Below are 17,845 nucleotides of genomic sequence, written 5' to 3'. Positions count from 1 at the left end.
CAGCCCAGGGCGGGAGGAGGAGCAGTGGTCAAGACTGATTGCCCCTGAAACGAAAGACAAGCCAGGGCTCCGAACCGTTTATTTGGCTACACAAGCCACACCTGAAGGAAAGCCCGGCCTTCAGTCCTGGGACTGCGCGCGCAGGACCACGTGGCCCGATGTGACGTCCGAGCCTCAGAGCTAATCGGGGTTAGGATTGCGGGGAGAACGTGTTGAATCCGGCGCTACGGCCGGCCGAGAGTTGAAAGATCGAGGCTTGCCCAGCGGCAGAGCGTCCCTTGCCAGCCACCGGTAGCGCGGGGGAGCTGTTAGTGCAGGGGTAGGCAACCTCGGCTCTTTTATGACTCATGGACTTCAACTCCCAGAATTCCTGAGCCAGCTATGCTGTTAGTGCAGGGGTAGGCAACCTCGGCTCTTTTATGACTCATGGACTTCAACTCCCAGAATTCCTGAGCCAGCTATGCTGTTAGTGCAGGGGTAGGCAACCTCGGCTCTTTTATGACTCATGGACTTCAACTCCCAGAATTCCTGAGCCAGCATAGCTGGCTCAGGAATTCTGGGGGTTGAAGTCCATGAGTCATAAAAGAGCCGAGGTTGCCTACCCCTGTGTTAGTGGCTGCTCGTCCCGCCTGCTTTCTTAACGCGGCCGCTGATGGGGTGAGGTCCCTTGGAGTGGATCTCTTCCGCCTCATTTGCTTGCTAATTGGGTTTTTGTTTTTAGCAATCGAAATCTCGTTTTCGGGGAAGAAACAATGGCTCCGTAGCCAGGCCGCGAAGTTAATCCGAGGCTTCGGGGCAGGGGGGGGGGAGAGGCAAGCGAGCCTTTGGAAGGAAAGCAGCCACAGGCGTCTCTTTATTTTTTATTTTTAATTTTTTTATTACATTTATATCCCGCCCTTCTCCGAAGACTCAGGGCGGCTTACAAGTTTAGCAGTAGCCTTCATTCTATGCATATGCCTGCTTGTTAGGGCTTTCACACACACCCCAAGCGGCATTATTACAAAGTCAGCTTATTGCCCCAAACAATCTGGGTCCTCATTTTACCTACCTCGGAAGGATGGAAGGCTGAGTCAACCTTGAGCCTGGTGGGATGCGAACCTGCACTAATTGCAGGCAGCTGGTGTTACTTAAGGAGGCATCAGCCCACTGCTCCACCAAGGCTCTTTAGATCCGGAATAGATAGATCTGTAGGCGGAGCGGCTCTCTCCCTTCCCTCCACTCCGGCCTTTATGTAAATAATGATAAGCGAGCGAGGTGTGAAAAGAATTCACCCCCCCCCCCAAAAAAAAGACTCAAGGCAAGACAACCAAACAACATCCCCCCCTAAAAAAAAACCTGAAAAAGAAAGATAAAGTAGCGCAGCTTGGAAATTTTCTAAAAGAGATTAGGTTTTGCTTCTGCTGGCTGCTTCTTTAAAAAAAAAACCAACCAATTGTAGCCTGGAAAGATTATAAATCCCCGGAGTGACTCTTTTTTTTTCTGCTTCTCCATTCTCCATCTCTGGGGCTCTCCAAATTACAAGAGAAATATTTCTGGGTTATTTTGTATGACCCCCCCATTCCTTCCCCTTAAAAGACAATTAGAGGATTTGTTAAGAAAAATGATATGGTAGGTCAAGTGTGAAAAGGAAAGTAAAACATTGGTAATGAAGCTTAACAAAAATCCTTAACAAAAATCCTTGATAAAGAAGCCTTTAAAAATGAAAATAAAGCAGAAAATATTGGAGCCAGGAATTCTACTTGCACTGACAGGATAGTAACTTTTATTTCATTTAATCTACTACTACTGAGTAAATCTGGATACATTGGAATTAATCTTATCCCATAGATTTGTACACACACCTTCATTTGCTTGGAGATGTGTGTTTACCATCATTTGTAATGGGTAAAGCATGCCTACTCAGAAGAAAAGTACTAAATTCAGAGATGCATAATCCAGTTAAGGAAAATGGCGTAAGATTACTTGAAAATTTTACACACTTTTTAAAATCTCTCATCTGGATCAAAAAATGGGAGTTATTCCATGCATTCTGATGAAGATTACAATATGTGGAAATTTACTTCAGAGTAAATATCCACTACCTTGTTTCCAAATAAAACAAGGCTGCTGTTAGGCGCAACCAATCAGATCCACAAGTGTAAGGTTCAAACTATTTATTGTATTCTGCCTATAGTACAGGAATCTCCCAGACTGCTTGCCTTTCTTTAGAAACAGATAAAGGGGGAGGGGGTGGGGTGTCAGTCTTGGGTCTTCTGCGGCTATGCAATGATTCAAAGCTAATTTCCTCCTTGATTCCTCCTCCCTGTCTGGCTGGGTATTTTCCAACACCTGTGATCTAACCATAGTTGATATTGGCTGAATCCTCCTATACTGGAATTCTGAGTAGGCAAGTATAACAGTTGTACGCACAGAACAAGTTCATCTGCCCATATTTGGCCTCCTTTGAGAAAGTAAGCTTAAAAACTGTGCAGCTAAGTAGTTGTACAGCAAGATGAGACTCACTTCAGGCCAGACTGAAGTACTGTATTTAAACATATCTAAAATATTTTTGCTTTTCCAGAAGGAGAATTCAAAAGGGTTGATTGTGCATTTCTGGCAAAATTCCTGTCCAGATTTTCAAGTAGTTTGGGAAAGAAATGACTGCAAAAACAATGGGTTTATTTCTTATCATTTGGCTTTGTGACATGTCACTTGTGAACATGAAAGCACTAGTTCACTAGAGCATTCTTCAATTTAAGGTCTCCCAGAAATACTAGACTACAATTCCCATCTCCCTCTTAGCCAAGGGGGTGGGTGGTGGGTGAAAGCTGAGGTTTCACCCATATGCAGTCAGTTTAGAAAATATTAACTTGACCTGATTAGGTAGGAAGGAAAATGGCATCTCTAGTAGGAAAAAAAATTAGTCCAATTGCAAAAACACAAGTGACAGAGTTAATTTCTGCCCCAAAGTTAACCTGTAAATGTAGATGGCTATTCAACCTGTAAATGCTGGTGGCTATTCATTAACCTATGCAGGTAGGGGTCAATTTCTCCTTTTTCAGGGGCCTAAGGAGAAAGCCCACACAATTCCAATCTTGGGAGCACTTCTGTTTTTGGATTAATCAACAACTGAAAAAAGCTTCCAGGGCAGTATAGAATAGAAGTCCCTGGATCATCCACATCCTGCTAAAATATCAGGGAGCAATGATTTTCAAAACATACTAAGCCTTAATGTGGATTTCCTGTTTACAGTTTAGCATGTTCTCTGAACCCAGCTAAGGATGGTTTAGCCAATAAACCATTCAAGAAAATCATGCCTTAGTGCACTATGTGATTATAGCCCAGGTATATGTCCATCTGGACCTAAAATTAAGCTAGAAAGGAAATGGGGTGTTCATATATCACACCATAATGTAGTTTGTTTGCTTTTGGCTTAGGCTGTTGAACATGCCCATTTATTTTGGTTTGTAAATCTCAGCTTAGAGGTTAGCATTATCTATGTCTTTGGTTATTTGGCAGACTATAAAGCAAGCCATGGCTTAGTGTGACATGTGAACTCATCCCATGGTCTGACTATTTTACTTCAGTGATTTACAGCATCACCTAGTCTTTGGTGTGATGATTCAAAGTTTTTGTTTATTAGCATACTGCATCAATGAGGCTTTGTGTCAACTCCAAACTATAGCTGAAGCATTTGCATTTATCTAATCTGATGTTGTGTTGATTTCCATTTTCTCTGATGTGAGACTTAACTGTGTCATTTCTGGTACTTCAGCAGTGATCATCCTGATGACACAGGGAGGACTAAGAGCTATCCAATTCCTATTGATCATGTCTTAATTGCAGCATATATGGCCACTGGTCACCTTCTCCTTTGCCATTTTGGTCTCTGCTGCCTAGAGTGAATTATTGAATGGCTTCAATTACAAGATCCCTAGTGAAAGCAATAGATCTCTCCATCAAAGAACTGCTTTGAAGCAGTAACTTACAAAGACCAACAATCAGACAACTTGCAAGATGGACTGGGGATTTATTTATTTTGTTTTCCAGATGACTGTTAAACTTTCACAGTACAGGAGAGAGTAGTGGAAGAGAGAGAAAGACAGTGAGCGCTAATTTACAGACTCCTATTGCCGCATCCCACCCACTGGGTTAAGGAGTATAATTGATGGTTGGTTTTCCTATCTGACATATGGGAGTAGGAATTCTAGGAAAAGAAACTCATCTACAAATAGGTGCATTTTAATTGGCCCTGTATTAAATTTTCATGATACCCATACACTGGCTGTGTTATTGAAGCAGAATCGAGATAAATGATAGTGGCATATGTTTGTGCTGCCTCCTAAAGAAAAGCATATTAAAGAGGATACTAAAACTTTGCCCACAGTAAGACAGGATCCCTACTAGTGACTTAAGCATTGTCTACCATCATTATAATGAAGACAGGTTTACACTGCCACAACAGTGACTGGGTTAGAAGATGCTATAAAGTCATTAGTAGGGCATCAAATTATGACAATCCTGTCACCCTGTAGCAATATATATTACTTCTGAATATTTCTGCATCGTAGCTGGTTCACTCTTCAATATTAAAAAAGTCAGCAGATAGTGAGTGCCATTTGATATAAATAGGCAGAGAACTAATTGATTTGGTTTTTTCCCCAGCATTTCCCCCCATAATGCAGAGTCCACTTATTTGTTTTTGTTGATCAGCTGAGCGTTGATCCATTGGTTGTGACAAGAATTGACTAATTATGTCATGGTCTGATAGAGAGTGACTCACCCAAAGTCACCCACCTGGCTTCCATGCTTAAGGTGGGACTAGAACTCACAGTCTCCTGGTTTCCAGCCTGTTGCCTTAACCACTAGACCAAACTGGTTCTCTGAGAATAAGGTGACATTGTAAACATTATGATTGGGAAGATCATGGTCTTGACAGCATATGTCTTTGTTGTCACTGTGATGACTGTGCCCTTCAAAATATTATCTAAATATTTACCTTCCTATGCTCAAAAATTGACAGGGATGGATGGTTGCTAGTTAAGAGAAACACTATAATCATTTTAGACTATTTTGAAGGGCAGAGACATCTTGTGACAACAAAGGTACATATTGTCAAGTTCAAGGTCTTCCCATTCGTAATGTTTACAATGGTGAAAGCTGGAGTATCATAAAAATGGAATTAAGAAAAAAATACATTTTTGGATTCCAGTGCTGGAGAAAATAGTTGAGAACGTCATGAACCATGAAAAGAACGAATTGTTCAGTACAAATTGAAACAAAACCAGACTGTTCTTTGGAAGCATAATACTAAAGCTAAAATATTTTGAACATGTAATGTGAAGGCAAGAATCATTGGATAGGACACTAATGCTTAGAAATAATTGGAGACAATTGAAAAGTGGCTTATAGAAGGCATACATGACACAAATTTGAGTTTTTAAGAACTCAAAGAAGCAGTTAACTGCCAGACCGACCAGATAAAATTGTAGCCATAAGATTATAATAGAAGTGTCACAGCTTTGGCTATGGCAAACAAAGCCCATCTTCATTAGCAATAGTGTGCTACAGCCATGACTACATCATGCTGTAAATGGTATAAATCACTCTATGAGTTCAGCCATAGCAATAAATAAAGGTGCTTTATCGTTCTGTTTGGAAAAGTTAGGGTGTGATTCAAGGTATGCTGAGAATCACCCAAAGATCTAGCTATGAGCTATGGTCATAGTTTCTGTATATATCTGCTGTATATGGTTTCACTCATCTTCCAAGCATCTCAAAAAATAAGCTTAACTGAGACAGAAGCAGGGCCCAAAGGGAAACCAAAACAAGCATTTGGTCCAAGTCTCAAGGTTGGAAGAAGGTCAAATTTAGACTCTTGTGTTTGTTTGTTTTTGATAGATGCATATGCTGATTTCTCTAAAAGAGTTCAAGGCAACTTTAAGTAGAAATTTCCATTTTAAATCACAATGCCTCCTTCTTATTTCACCTTTGTTTTTTGAATGTGTCATTTTTACCAAAAGCTTGAAGTAATCCAGATATTCTGAATCTCTGATAGAGCAAAATCAAAGAAATCCCTTTGAGGAAACCTTGGCCAGATTGGCAACCTTGTATTTGGCTTTCAGAAAGGTAAATGCTCCTGGACTTAGAGCTCTAGTCCTCATGACTATCTAAGCCACAATGTGGTATATTTGATTTTTGCTTAAGGTGTTCTACATATGAATCCATTATGATTGCAACTTTTTATTGTGGCTTGACTCAGCATAATAGATGAGGCTGATTATGGTTTATTTAGATCAACATGGAACACAAGTCGGCGAGACTAGTTTCCTGCAATCCACAAAAGTAATTTCTTGAGAATATTATCCCACTTCAGTATAAGAATAACTTTGACTCCTAGATGTCTGGATACATAGAAGACATACCAATAACATACCTGCATTCTATTGGATTTTCCCAGAAAAGAAGCATCTTTCCTTCTCATTGTTACAAATCACGCCTAGACATCTTCCAACAGAAATGGAACCTGTAGGAATTTTGCTGATTTCTTGTTTGTGAACTCAGAACACCTATCTAAACTCAGACACACTGAGTTTCCCACATGCAGGTCCTACTTTCAAGGGATAAAATATCTAGCTAGAGCTGGAGAAGACCTCTGTTTGAAACATTAAAAAAGTTACTAAATTGTGCAAACATCCTGAACCCCAAGGAGCTAATCTGGGTAGCACTAATCTAGTGTTCTGGGTAATCCTAGCCTCTATGATACAGTGTGTTATGTGAAGGAAGTATGGAGTAAGGCACAGATGATTATTTGGGATTTATTTACTTTTTTAAAATCTGCTGTGGCCTTTTCTTCATAGCTGACTCAAACTATAGTACTAATTACTGGCCTGTCAACTGGAAGAAAAATACACCCACATAAATTATGCCTTTCCTATAACTGGTTCCTATTTTGTGACAGTCATGAGGTTATAGACTGACCCTGACCTTACCTGGCAGTTGCAAGTCAAATGAAGGAAAGGGATAGATAGATTTCTCAATCACTCTAATCTGGGACACCTACAATGGCAGATTAGGCATCTGTTCAGCTTCCTGACTAACAGGTTGTGGGTACAAGATGAAGTGGGAGGGAGTTTTGTGTTCTTCACATTCTCTCCTCTGGTCTGTTTGGCTATTTGTGAGCAAGGCTATAACACTCTTCTGAAAGAGAGCTAAACCTATAGTCAAAATGACAGGTCCCAGGCATAGAGGGGCTCTACTCTAGGAATAAACAAGGAACGCCAAAGACAACTATTGAATAGTTGTTGCTATTGAGCTGTTGACTCGTGCTGTAAAGGAGCAAAGGTGCTGGGAGTGAATGACCAATGCATTCATTTCTGATCTTATGGCTGGCAAACCAGGAAGTACTGGTGGAAAGCCATGGAGAATACACACAGACTTCTGATTTACACAACTTACACAACTGTGATTAGCTTGCACAGTTAACAACATGGTGCTCAGTGCCACCAAAGCCGGAATGAACTAAGTAAGTAACTGTGATGCATTGCATGAAGAGCTGAATTGTAGACCCTGCAGCTTGAATGAGTCTGGGCCTGGAAGAGTTGGCTGGTCAGGCAGGGAGACAATTTTTAGAGGCTTTTGCAGGTCTTCAGACACAACAGCAACAACAACATGGCTGTGTAAAACCTCTTGTCAACAGAAGAGGAAAACTTGTAATGAATACAATGGAGACAGAACTGGCCACATGCAGCTACAGAACCCACCTCTCCCAATTGATCTTTTGTGAAGCAGAGCTCTTTCAGAAGAGACCACATCCCTGTTAAAAAAAAAGCAGGCCTCTCATTCTTACAAAAGTGCCCTAGACTCATGTTTGTAAAGAGCTTGCATAAGATCAGACAAGCACTGGCAGGTGCCTCTGAGGATGTCAGAACCCTCCTCATGGGAACCACGAGGGTTTCCAGTTTCCAGGGGATAGAGGCACTTGCAGCAACTTAAAGAGGAACTGAGGAGACAAATGGTAGGTGAAGCATGCCAGATCATATCCATTGTGAGAATGGTGTCAGGATAAGAGAGAAAGCACAAGCTTAAAAGTACAGCAGCTCCTTACTTCAGATTCAGACTTCAGATTGCCTCGGTTATAAGATGGAGATGAGACAAAGGCAGGGATGATGAGGTTGACAGAAAAGAGATTGACAAGGCATGTCCATACTGTGGTTAGGGGCAAGTGTGGAAGGAAGACCTCAATCTTTGTCTCTTATGTTCACCTGATTTCTTTCTGAGGCATCCAAAGTAACATACTTTGTCCTTCAATTCTATGTTAGCCTTCTTCACGCCAATCCTGTGAGACAGGTGAGACTCAGCTAAAGTGTCTCGAATTCCCCACAATGCTTTATGGCTCGAGGGGAGGAGGGGGCTCTGTTCAATATTTCAACCAGTATGTCATGTTTTCCTGTCCTTCCCTGCCTGATAAATGGAAAGTGCTAATGGACATCTAGTACTAAAGTGATTCATCCTGCTTTCCTGTCTGGCATATGTCAAGTCATAGAACGTACCCGATTGTTTTAGGTCTGTTCTTAATCTAATTTCTGCTGTTTCAGGGTTTTTTCTGGGGGGAAAGGAGGATGAATCAACCCAGTGGGAACATCATCCAGAAATGGTCAAAAACAAAGCTGCTTGCTGTTAGGCTTTAGCAAGTTCTGTATGGGATCTAACACCAGCATTTGGAGACCATTTAAGAAGGCACGATTGATTTAAGAAGCCTTGATTGCACAGCTCAGTCCAGGATTTTGAAACATTTATTCCCTAAACTGATTATCATCTATTGGGATGCCTAGATAATAATCATGGGTCATGAGGTGAAGAGCAGAATTCTGTCCATGCTTACTAAGAAGTGAGCTCCACTGACTGACTGCCAGGAAAACGGATGCAGGACTGCAAACTGAAACTTATTTTTAGGGGGGGGTGTCTGCAAGATACCTCAGATCCAAATTCATTGGGACGAACAGGATTGCAGACTAGCCTGTTCTGAAGGGACCGTAGAGCAAACTCATCCCACACTGGTACCCGAGGAAGTGGATGGAGGAGTAAAGCAGGAATATTCCTGGAGCATAGATTTAAAAAAGTCAAGAGGGTGACTGCAACAGTCTGAACAGTTGATAAGTATTAAAAAAGGGCAAAATTTCGATCACACACTTTTTAAAAAAATTTGCTGACACCCTCCAGTAAAGATATGCAAGGTGGAGGAGAAAGTTATACACAGAATTGGTATGTTTCAGAAATGTATAGGTATGTATGTATGCAGTGCTTTTTTGTAAAAGAAAAAGGTGCCGGAACTCGCACGTCATATAACCTGCCTTGCCTACCCTACAAGGTTCTATCCAAAAAAAGGTGCCGGAACTCCGTTCTGAGCATTCTATGACAAAAAAAGCCCTGTATGTATGTATGTATGTATGTATGTATGTATGTATGTATGTATGTATAAAATTTGTTTGCTGCTCACGTCTTATCCAAGGCCTGTGGGAGGCTTACAACATATTTTCCAAGGTGGAGCCTTTCCTATATCTTTATGAATAGTGAGACAACGCTAGACCAGTGTTTTAAACATCCATATTCTAGATTTCAGAATCTCAGAGAAAGAAGGGGGGGGGGGGGGAGAAAGAGTAGCCGCCAACGGTGGAGATGGGCCGCACAAGGGTGATGGTGGGTGAGAAGAGGGAACAGAAGGTGGCAGCTGATAGGAATGCCCGGCCTTCGCCCAGACCAGGGATAGGCAACCTCGGCTCTTTTATGACTCATGGACTTCAACTCCCAGAATTCCTGAGCTAGCTATGCTTCAGAAAAACTCAGCTATGCTGGCTCAGGAATTCTGGGAGTTGAAGTCCATGAGTCATAAAAGAGCCGAGGTTGCCTACCCTTGGCCCAGACAGATCGAGTAGCGTCGGTAGAAGGGAAAACGCAAGTCTCGTGCGCGAGTCCGGACGACGTGGCGCTGCTTTCAAGAAAATGAAGGCGAGGCGGCGACGGAAGAGGCGGAGGCGGTGAAAGGAGGCGTGGCGAAGCGGGGTTGCCGGCTCCTCGTCCCGGCCTGTCCACTGGTTTTTAATTTCCCTCTTCCCCGCCATGTTCACGAAACACAGCCGTTTCTTCCCATTCATTTCTCCTTCGCCCTTGCCCCCTAGTAGTAAAATTAGCCTTTTCGTCTTTGGGAAACGGTCCTGTGGATTGAAGTTGCTTCGGAGTCAGTTACATTAACATTGTCTCACGCTCCTTCGGTTGAAGTCGGTCAGTAGAAAAGGCATCGCACAAAACTTCACCTTTGGTTTCACACACACCCCCCCGCCTTTTCTCTACAGGGGCGAAGAAACGAGACCACCTGAGGGGGCCGATGGCACAGAAGGGTGTCTGACTGGCCTGGCTGTGGATAATGCAAGATGGGACCATTTTTGTTTGTGGATTATGCATGACTTAGGGGGCAGGTAGAGAAGGGAACGGGTAAAAATAAAGGGTCCCCTTTTTAATTGAGTGACAAGTCCCTGCAGTTTTCTCTTCTCTTGCCATTGCCTACTTCCTCGAGTTGAGAGAAAGTGTCGGGATCAAGGTCACCTAACTGGCTTTGGGCCTAAAGCTGGACTAGAAATCACCTTATCACTACACCAAAGTAACTTTTATTGTATTGGGTGGGGTGGAATTGGGGAACTTGCTAACCTGGTGAGTCAAAAGGATTCCCCATCCCCACCAGCCAGACAAAAAGGTCTGGCTAGATTTCATCCCTGAAGATGGAATAGTTCTTGAGCTTTTGCACCACATATAAACAGATTGAAAATAATTGTAAAAAAAAGTATTTTTTTATTTCTTGCCCCACCGTAACTCCAGTTGAAATAACCAATTTGATTCATGGAAAGAGGTCAGACAAAAATCACTGGCCATTTTAGGGGCTTCCGAGGCCACAAAGTTTAATAACCATAGCGCCAAAGCTGGGAACCGCCGTAGAGTCTTCTTCACGTGGCGTTAGGCAAAGACGAAAACAAATGCTAATCCGGCAGGGTTCGCACGACACAAGGACCCGCTGAAAGGAGGTTGGGCTGAACTGTGGGAACGGAGCCAAAGGCTTTGTTGAGATGTGACCCTCTTCTGCTGTCAGCTCACAAAGGAAACTAAAAAATAAATAATTGCGGGGAGGGGGCTGGATGAGAATGCGCGATCGTACAGGAAAGGCTATCCAGTTTATTTGTCGCGGTGTGTGTGTGTGTTTAGAGCCAAGAATTATTTTTCTTGGATCCGAGAGAGAACCCCTTTAGGATCTGATGCCAAAAGAACGGAATGCTACTTACGGAAATCGCTCGGAGTTTAGAGACAAGGAATCAGCAATGCGTTTACGCGGGCTCAGTGATTTACCAAGCCGATCTTGGCTGGCGTTACCTGGGCTTAAAAACGGAACAAGGTGGGACTAACGACGGTAGAATATTTCAGGTGTTAGCCCCGCTGGGAAGCCACTAGATACCCCCAGAAGAAAGTAATAACACCCGGCCTCCTTAATTATTCGTGAATTCCTCAGGAGCCCCACACAGCGAAGAAGTCCCCCTCCCCCGAATAAAGTTCTGCCAAGCAACGGGCCTTACTACGGAGGAAGATTTTTTTTATTTTTTTTAATTTAAAGTACCTTTCTTATTGTCAGCGTCTTATTGCTCCGCCATCACTACTCGACTGGGCGGCCGAATTCCCCCGGAGTTTGAACGCGAAAGCTGGGGATTTGTTAGGGTTTCTTCGCGTTTAAACTGAAGACTTTGCTGGGGTGCTTTGTAGGGTCGCCACGGCTTGTTTGCTACACTTTCGGCCATCCTAATTCTGGGAGGCCCAAGGATTTGGTTCGAGATAAGCGGGCGGGAAGGACTTCAGGGCTCAAATGACTAAGTCGCTGTTTCGATTCTCCGAAATATTAATTAACTCAAATCTATGGAGGGAAATTACTCTTCCATCTTGGGTTTATTGGGTAAACGATACAGTAACAGTGCAATAAACTGCCTCATTTTCAAGGTAGAGGTTTGGATGGGACTATCTATCGGCTCTTTCGTAGACCGACGGAGTAGAAGGATTGCAGTTTTAACCGGATGGCATACACCGGAAACGCTATTTCCCCCAAGCCCATAAACGGGAAGGACGACAATCCCCATCGGCCCCAGCTATCGTTCTCTCTGGGGACGACGCAAGTCGCCTGTTCAGTCCTTTCGGGTCCTCTAATTTAAGAAACACTCTCATAAATCGCGACGACCAGGAGACCTGTGACACCTAGAAGGTGAAAGCGGTTTTTTTGGTACATCGGTTGCCGAGGATTACGGTTCTCCTTCTCAGGGGCAGTCCACAAAGATACGCTCAGTAGTAATTGGGGGGAGGGGGTTACAAAAGAGGGGGGGGGAAGGAATGGAGGAGACATAGGATTCATGCTACCAATTTTTTCCTGTTCTTTGAGCCGTAAAATACAGTCCCTGGAAAAAATAAAAATGCTGATAGCATTCTTGTGATTCCCTTCTCTGCCAATCCAGCCCTTGGTGTTTAGGGTCCGTCAAAGGAGGAAAACAACCTTGGGTTCCCTTTCCCGCCCCCCCCCCCCTCTTTATATTTGACGCGTTTTGTCTCGACAGGACTCGGGGAGGCCTGGGGCCACTCAAGTCGAGCCAGCCCTCTGGACAACGTCGGTCGTGAGCTGGGATCCCACCTGCTTCAGGTAGGAATGCAACTGGCGGACGAGCAGCTCTTTCCTGCCAGGCGTCAGGTTGCTTGGGAGCAGCCCTTGAAGGGCAGACTTTTTAGCAACGAAGGGGCATTGACTTGAGCTGGAGGCTTTCATAAGCTTAGACAAGTGGGGTCAGTTCGGGCCCGGCAAGGTTTCAAGTGGCCTCATGTAAGTATCTGGGAAGCTGGGAAAGTTGCGGTACTTTTCCAGTCACGTTGGCTTCAACTCCCATCATGCCCTACCGTTGTGGCTTTTCTGAACCATGGTCGTTAAAGCCCAATCCATCCGGAGAGCATCCCGCTGGCAAAACAGCTCCGACTCGACCTATCGTGTAAATAATGTTTATGCGTTTTATAAAACGTGCTTGCCTTCCAACACCATCACGGCCTCAGAAGAAACACACGTGGACTCCAGAACGCCCCGATAAATGAAAGATCCATAGACCAAGGGTTAGTTATTCACATGGGGGCATGAAGAACATAGTACCCTAAGGCATAGGAGGGTTTTTTTTGGGGGGTGGTATTGTCTGATTGAGTAACAATCTTAGATGGAAAGGTGAAGTATACATTTAATTGTTAAAAGAGGGGGGGAAAGCCACCTTACTCCCATGAAACTTGTTTACCTTCAGTTTGGTGGCGTGGAGATATTCTGGACTTTAATCTCGATCATTCAAACCAGGCATGACGAAGCTGGGGTAGGGAATGATGGAAGCTATGGACAGTTCAGACGGAAGGGGAGCCTGGCCCCGAAAGACTAGTACCATTGCAGCCCTTTTCCTCGGAAGTAAGGGCTACAATTGCCGGTGATTAGGATTTGACTCGGCAAGGAGAAGGCCCTTTAGAATAGAATAGAGCTAGAAGGGACCTTGGAGGTCTTCTGCTCTTTCCTGGGCCTCTTCTTTGGACGTCCTGAGTTGTGGTTTATAGGCCACCCAACCGTCCTTGCAGTGCTCTAAAGCAAATCTCATTTCCATTATGCGGGTTGCTACATTTTGTCTCGCACTCACTCTCCCGGTTCAGCTGCCTCTGATTCTCGGAGTCTGTCTGGAAAAGTCCCTGTAGTTTTCTTGGCAAGGTTTTTCAGAAGTGTTTTGTCTTTGCCTCCTTCCTAGGGCTGAGAGAAAGTGACTGGCTCAAGGTTACCCAACTGGCTTTCTGCCTTAGGCGGGACTAGAACTCCCAGTCTCCCGGGTTCTAGACTTAATGGCTTAACCACTCCAAAGCCATTCCACATTTGCAATTTTTAGCGCCATTCAGCCACTGCCGGAGGCAAGACATGGCGAACATAGACAGCTTTTATACGTCCACACAGATTGGCCCCCGGGTGTGTGTGTGTGGGGGGGAGACAGGAGCGCTAAGGACTGAAATCGCCAGGCAGGAAATGGTCAAAAGTGGAGCCTGCAGTTCTCTACTTCTTGTTAGAAGGCAATCTCGGCAGAACCAGGAGAAAAATTTTATGCGCTCAGGGAAAGTTGATCTTTGCTCTCTTCTTTCTTTCAGACTTTGGATGGTTTCATTTTTGTGGTAGCTCCTGATGGCAAGATCATGTATATTTCGGAGACTGCCTCGGTGCACTTGGGTTTATCGCAGGTACGTTAATCATCCCAGTGGAATCAACCTCAACAGACCTCAACATACATACATACATACATCATCTCTCTCTCTCTCTCTCTCTCTCTCTCTCTCTCTCTGTATATATATATATATATATATATATATATGTATATATATGTATATATGTATATATGTATATATGTATATATGTATATATATATATATATATGTATATGTATATATATATGTATATGTATATATATGTATATGTATATATATGTATATGTATATATATGTATATGTATATATATGTATATGTATATATATGTATATGTATATATATGTATATATATGTATGTATATATATGTATGTATATATATGTATGTATATATATGTATGTATATATGTATATATATATGTATATATATATGTATATATATATGTATATATATATATATATATATATATATATATATATATATATATATATATATATATATATATATATATATATATATATATATATATATATATATATATATATATATATATATAAATGCTCCGTCTTGAACATTTCGTGGCCAGATCAATCTGAAATCCAACGTCCCCCCTCCCCCGTCCCCCGGGAGGGACCCCTCCATTAAAAACATACCTCCCATTAAAAACATAGCCCCCCCATTAAAAACAGCTATTTGGTGTTCTAAAGAGATAGAGTGGTTTTTGTTAAATGGACTTGTCTTTAGTTCAATGGACTTGTCTTCTGAAAGTCTTTCCTAGGACACTGCGTTTTGTGAATGCCTTGAATCCATCTCATTCCAAATCAAGAACGTGTTTTCAAATCCCCTTGAAGGTGACTCCAGTGGAGTGAGGCCATCAGGGTTGAGACTTCAGGTCTTCTCAAAATGATCAGAAGGATACCAAGAGCAATGGGGACAAGTTGCTGTTTGGGACACCTCTGTGGAATAACGCAGGTGGTGTTTCCAGTTTTACTCTCTTTCCCTGTGCTGCTCTGACTGTGTGATCCAATTTGGAAGCTGCCTTGGAGTCGGTGGTAGTCATTCCAGGGAAATATAGAGGATTGAAGCTTCCGGATGCATTCTATTCCGCTCATTGGGATTTACTGGTTTTGATTAAACCTTTAAACTGCAGCCTCAAGAGTGATGCTGTTCTGGCCACAGTTCTAGGCTAGAACTCGGCGACCTTCCTGCTCCACCAAATTATCTCCACATAGAAAAACCTGGTGCGTCTTTTGGCGCAGCCTTTTCATAGCCTGCTTGCCCTTCTAGGTGAAAGGATACTTTTATTTTTTTAACCATACAAGGAGAAGAGGGATGTCAAGATTAGCCATTTAATTTAACCGCCTTACCCTGCGATAAATTTCCATCCCAAACCTTCAGCAGCGTTCTGTAGCCTCTGATCCTTCCCAACGAGGGGATCACTCGAGCCACCCGCCCTCCCTCCCTCCAAACGAGTCGAAGATCGTGGCCTGGAGGGCCAGAAGTTGTTGGGTGTCGGTTAGCTTGCTCGTTGCCTACCTCGGCAGGCAGAGAGCAAGCAAAAGCCTAAGGGCCCATTCGCTGGGTTCGCACGCAGCCTGGTTCACACGAGCTGGGTTCACCCAATGCCATTAAAGCCTAACCAGAGCCCACGACGTGCGAACCCAGGCTTTTTTGGGGGGGGGGGAATGGAACCCGTCGTCCCATTTATTGTGTGGATCGGGGGTCTTCCCAGTCAAAGCCCCAGTCTTCCCCCAGCCTCAGACCCGAACCGGCAGCCCTGCCTCAATACGCTGCAGCGCTCTTCTCTCCCCCCCCCCCGCCCCGCTTCCTTTCTTTCAGGTAGAGCTGACCGGCAACAGCATTTACGAATACATCCACCCGGCCGATCACGACGAGATGACCGCCGTCCTCACCGCTCATCAGCCCTATCATTCCCACTTCGTTCAGGGTAACTCGCTCGGGGAAGGCGGGCGGGGAAGGAAAGGCGGCGGCGGCGGCGGCGGCGGCGGAGGAGGAGGAGGAGGAGGAGGAGGAGGAGGAAGGGGGGGGTCGCGCTAGCAGCCTCCTCCCTGACATGCGCACTCTTCTCCTTTGCCTCGCAGAGTACGAGATCGAGCGCTCCTTTTTCCTACGGATGAAATGCGTCTTGGCCAAGAGGAACGCGGGCCTCACCTGCGGAGGCTACAAGGTAGGTAGCGGCGCCAGCGCCAACTGGTGGCCAAGCTGAGAACTGCCGGAGTCCCGGCTGGCGGAAGGTATATTGAACATGTAAAAGGCGCCTTGGAAACTCCACAACGAGGGGGAGGGGGTGTGTCCCTTGGTGCTGTCCCGCGCCTGGCTGTTTTCTTGCAGACGTTTCGTTACCCAAACTAGGCAACATCATCAGTGCTGGTATGCTACTCACTCCAAGTATTCCCGGCTTGCCCAATTTGGCGCTCTCCACTCGCGTTGAAACTGCAGATCCCCCGCCTTTTGGAATCTGGCAGCTCTGAAAGAATTGCAATCCCAGCCTATCTGGAAAGGGTCAGATTGCAGCGCTTTTCCTTTTAATGTCTTGCAGTTGTTGGTCCGGGTAGTGGCTGCGTTCTTGTCTTTCAGATAGGAGGTTTTTCCTCCGAGGCTTCATGCTAATTGAGATAGAGATGTCGCCCACACTTATTTAGGAGGAAGCCCCATACTGTGAAATTTATAGCTGAGTAAACAGGCATAGGATTAGTTTGTAAAGCAGCAAGCCTCTGCATACTTGGGAGTAAGCCCCTTGAAATCCACTTAAGCCCCCATGATTTCACTCAGCTTAAATTCAGGGAAATCTATACATCCCCAGCATACAGAAAACAAGTTTGCCTTTTCTGTTACCGTTATGGATAAACCCCCAATACGCTGAATGGGGGTAGGCTTGCACACTAAGAATCACTGAAGGGGCATTCCAATTTCAAGGATCCTTATTTGGTAGGGAGATCCTAGAGAAATCAAGTTCAGATATTCTTGGTTAATTTAAAAGGCTGAGTATTCTGTTGGTGGTGGAATTATTTTTTTTCCCAGTGCAGCCTGAAAATTAGAATTTTGCTTAAGGCTAAAACCTACGTAGTTATTAATTTTACACTACTTGATGGAACTTGTGTCTGAACAGAGGCATAGGGGGCTGAGGGCTGAGCTTTAAAAGATTACTGAAGAGGTTTTTGTCTTAAGCTTCATGGATTGCAGGACATTCATCTCTGAAAGCAAGCCTATGAAATAATAATTATTTTTTTAAAAAAGGGCTTCAATGAGCCTTAGTGTAATTACTTGTTGAATGAAAATAACTGAATTGTCTGCGGAAGTCTATAGTATTTCTTGGGACTGGTTCTGTGCCAATCTTGTTTCAGAAGTTTTTATTTATGTAGCCAGGATCTCTCCTCTTGCTCCATATTGTCTTTCCAGCCATTAATGTAGCCTGATCCCATGCAGTGTACAGAACTGTTATCCTTTTGAATTCTTGCATGTTGACATGCTTTTATCAAGTGATAGGAAAGATCCCTCCAGGCAGGTTACATTCACTGTAACTCCTAAGGCTATGTTCACAGTGATTCATAGTATCTTATAG

At 43.9% G+C, this 17,845-nt stretch overlaps 1 protein-coding gene across 1 annotated transcript in view; it reads left to right on the top strand.

Annotated features, from left to right (window-relative positions):
• SIM1 (SIM bHLH transcription factor 1) overlaps nucleotides 1-17,845 on the top strand; it is a gene marked incomplete at both ends in the record, with an annotated part of 69,157 nt that overhangs the window by 15,801 nt on the left and 35,511 nt on the right. The window contains 4 exons of the mRNA XM_081320298.1: nucleotides 12,618-12,700; nucleotides 14,209-14,298; nucleotides 16,102-16,210; nucleotides 16,365-16,450. Coding sequence (XP_081176424.1) covers nucleotides 12,618-12,700; nucleotides 14,209-14,298; nucleotides 16,102-16,210; nucleotides 16,365-16,450 — 368 coding nt within the window. The remainder of the gene's footprint in view (nucleotides 1-12,617; nucleotides 12,701-14,208; nucleotides 14,299-16,101; nucleotides 16,211-16,364; nucleotides 16,451-17,845) is intronic.

This window comes from Vipera berus, assembly GCF_964194415.1.
Source record: "Vipera berus genome assembly, chromosome: 1".
Lineage (NCBI taxonomy): Eukaryota > Metazoa > Chordata > Lepidosauria > Squamata > Viperidae > Vipera > Vipera berus.
Note: the sequence above shows the minus strand (reverse complement) of the source record. Positions and strands in the feature narration are given on the sequence as shown.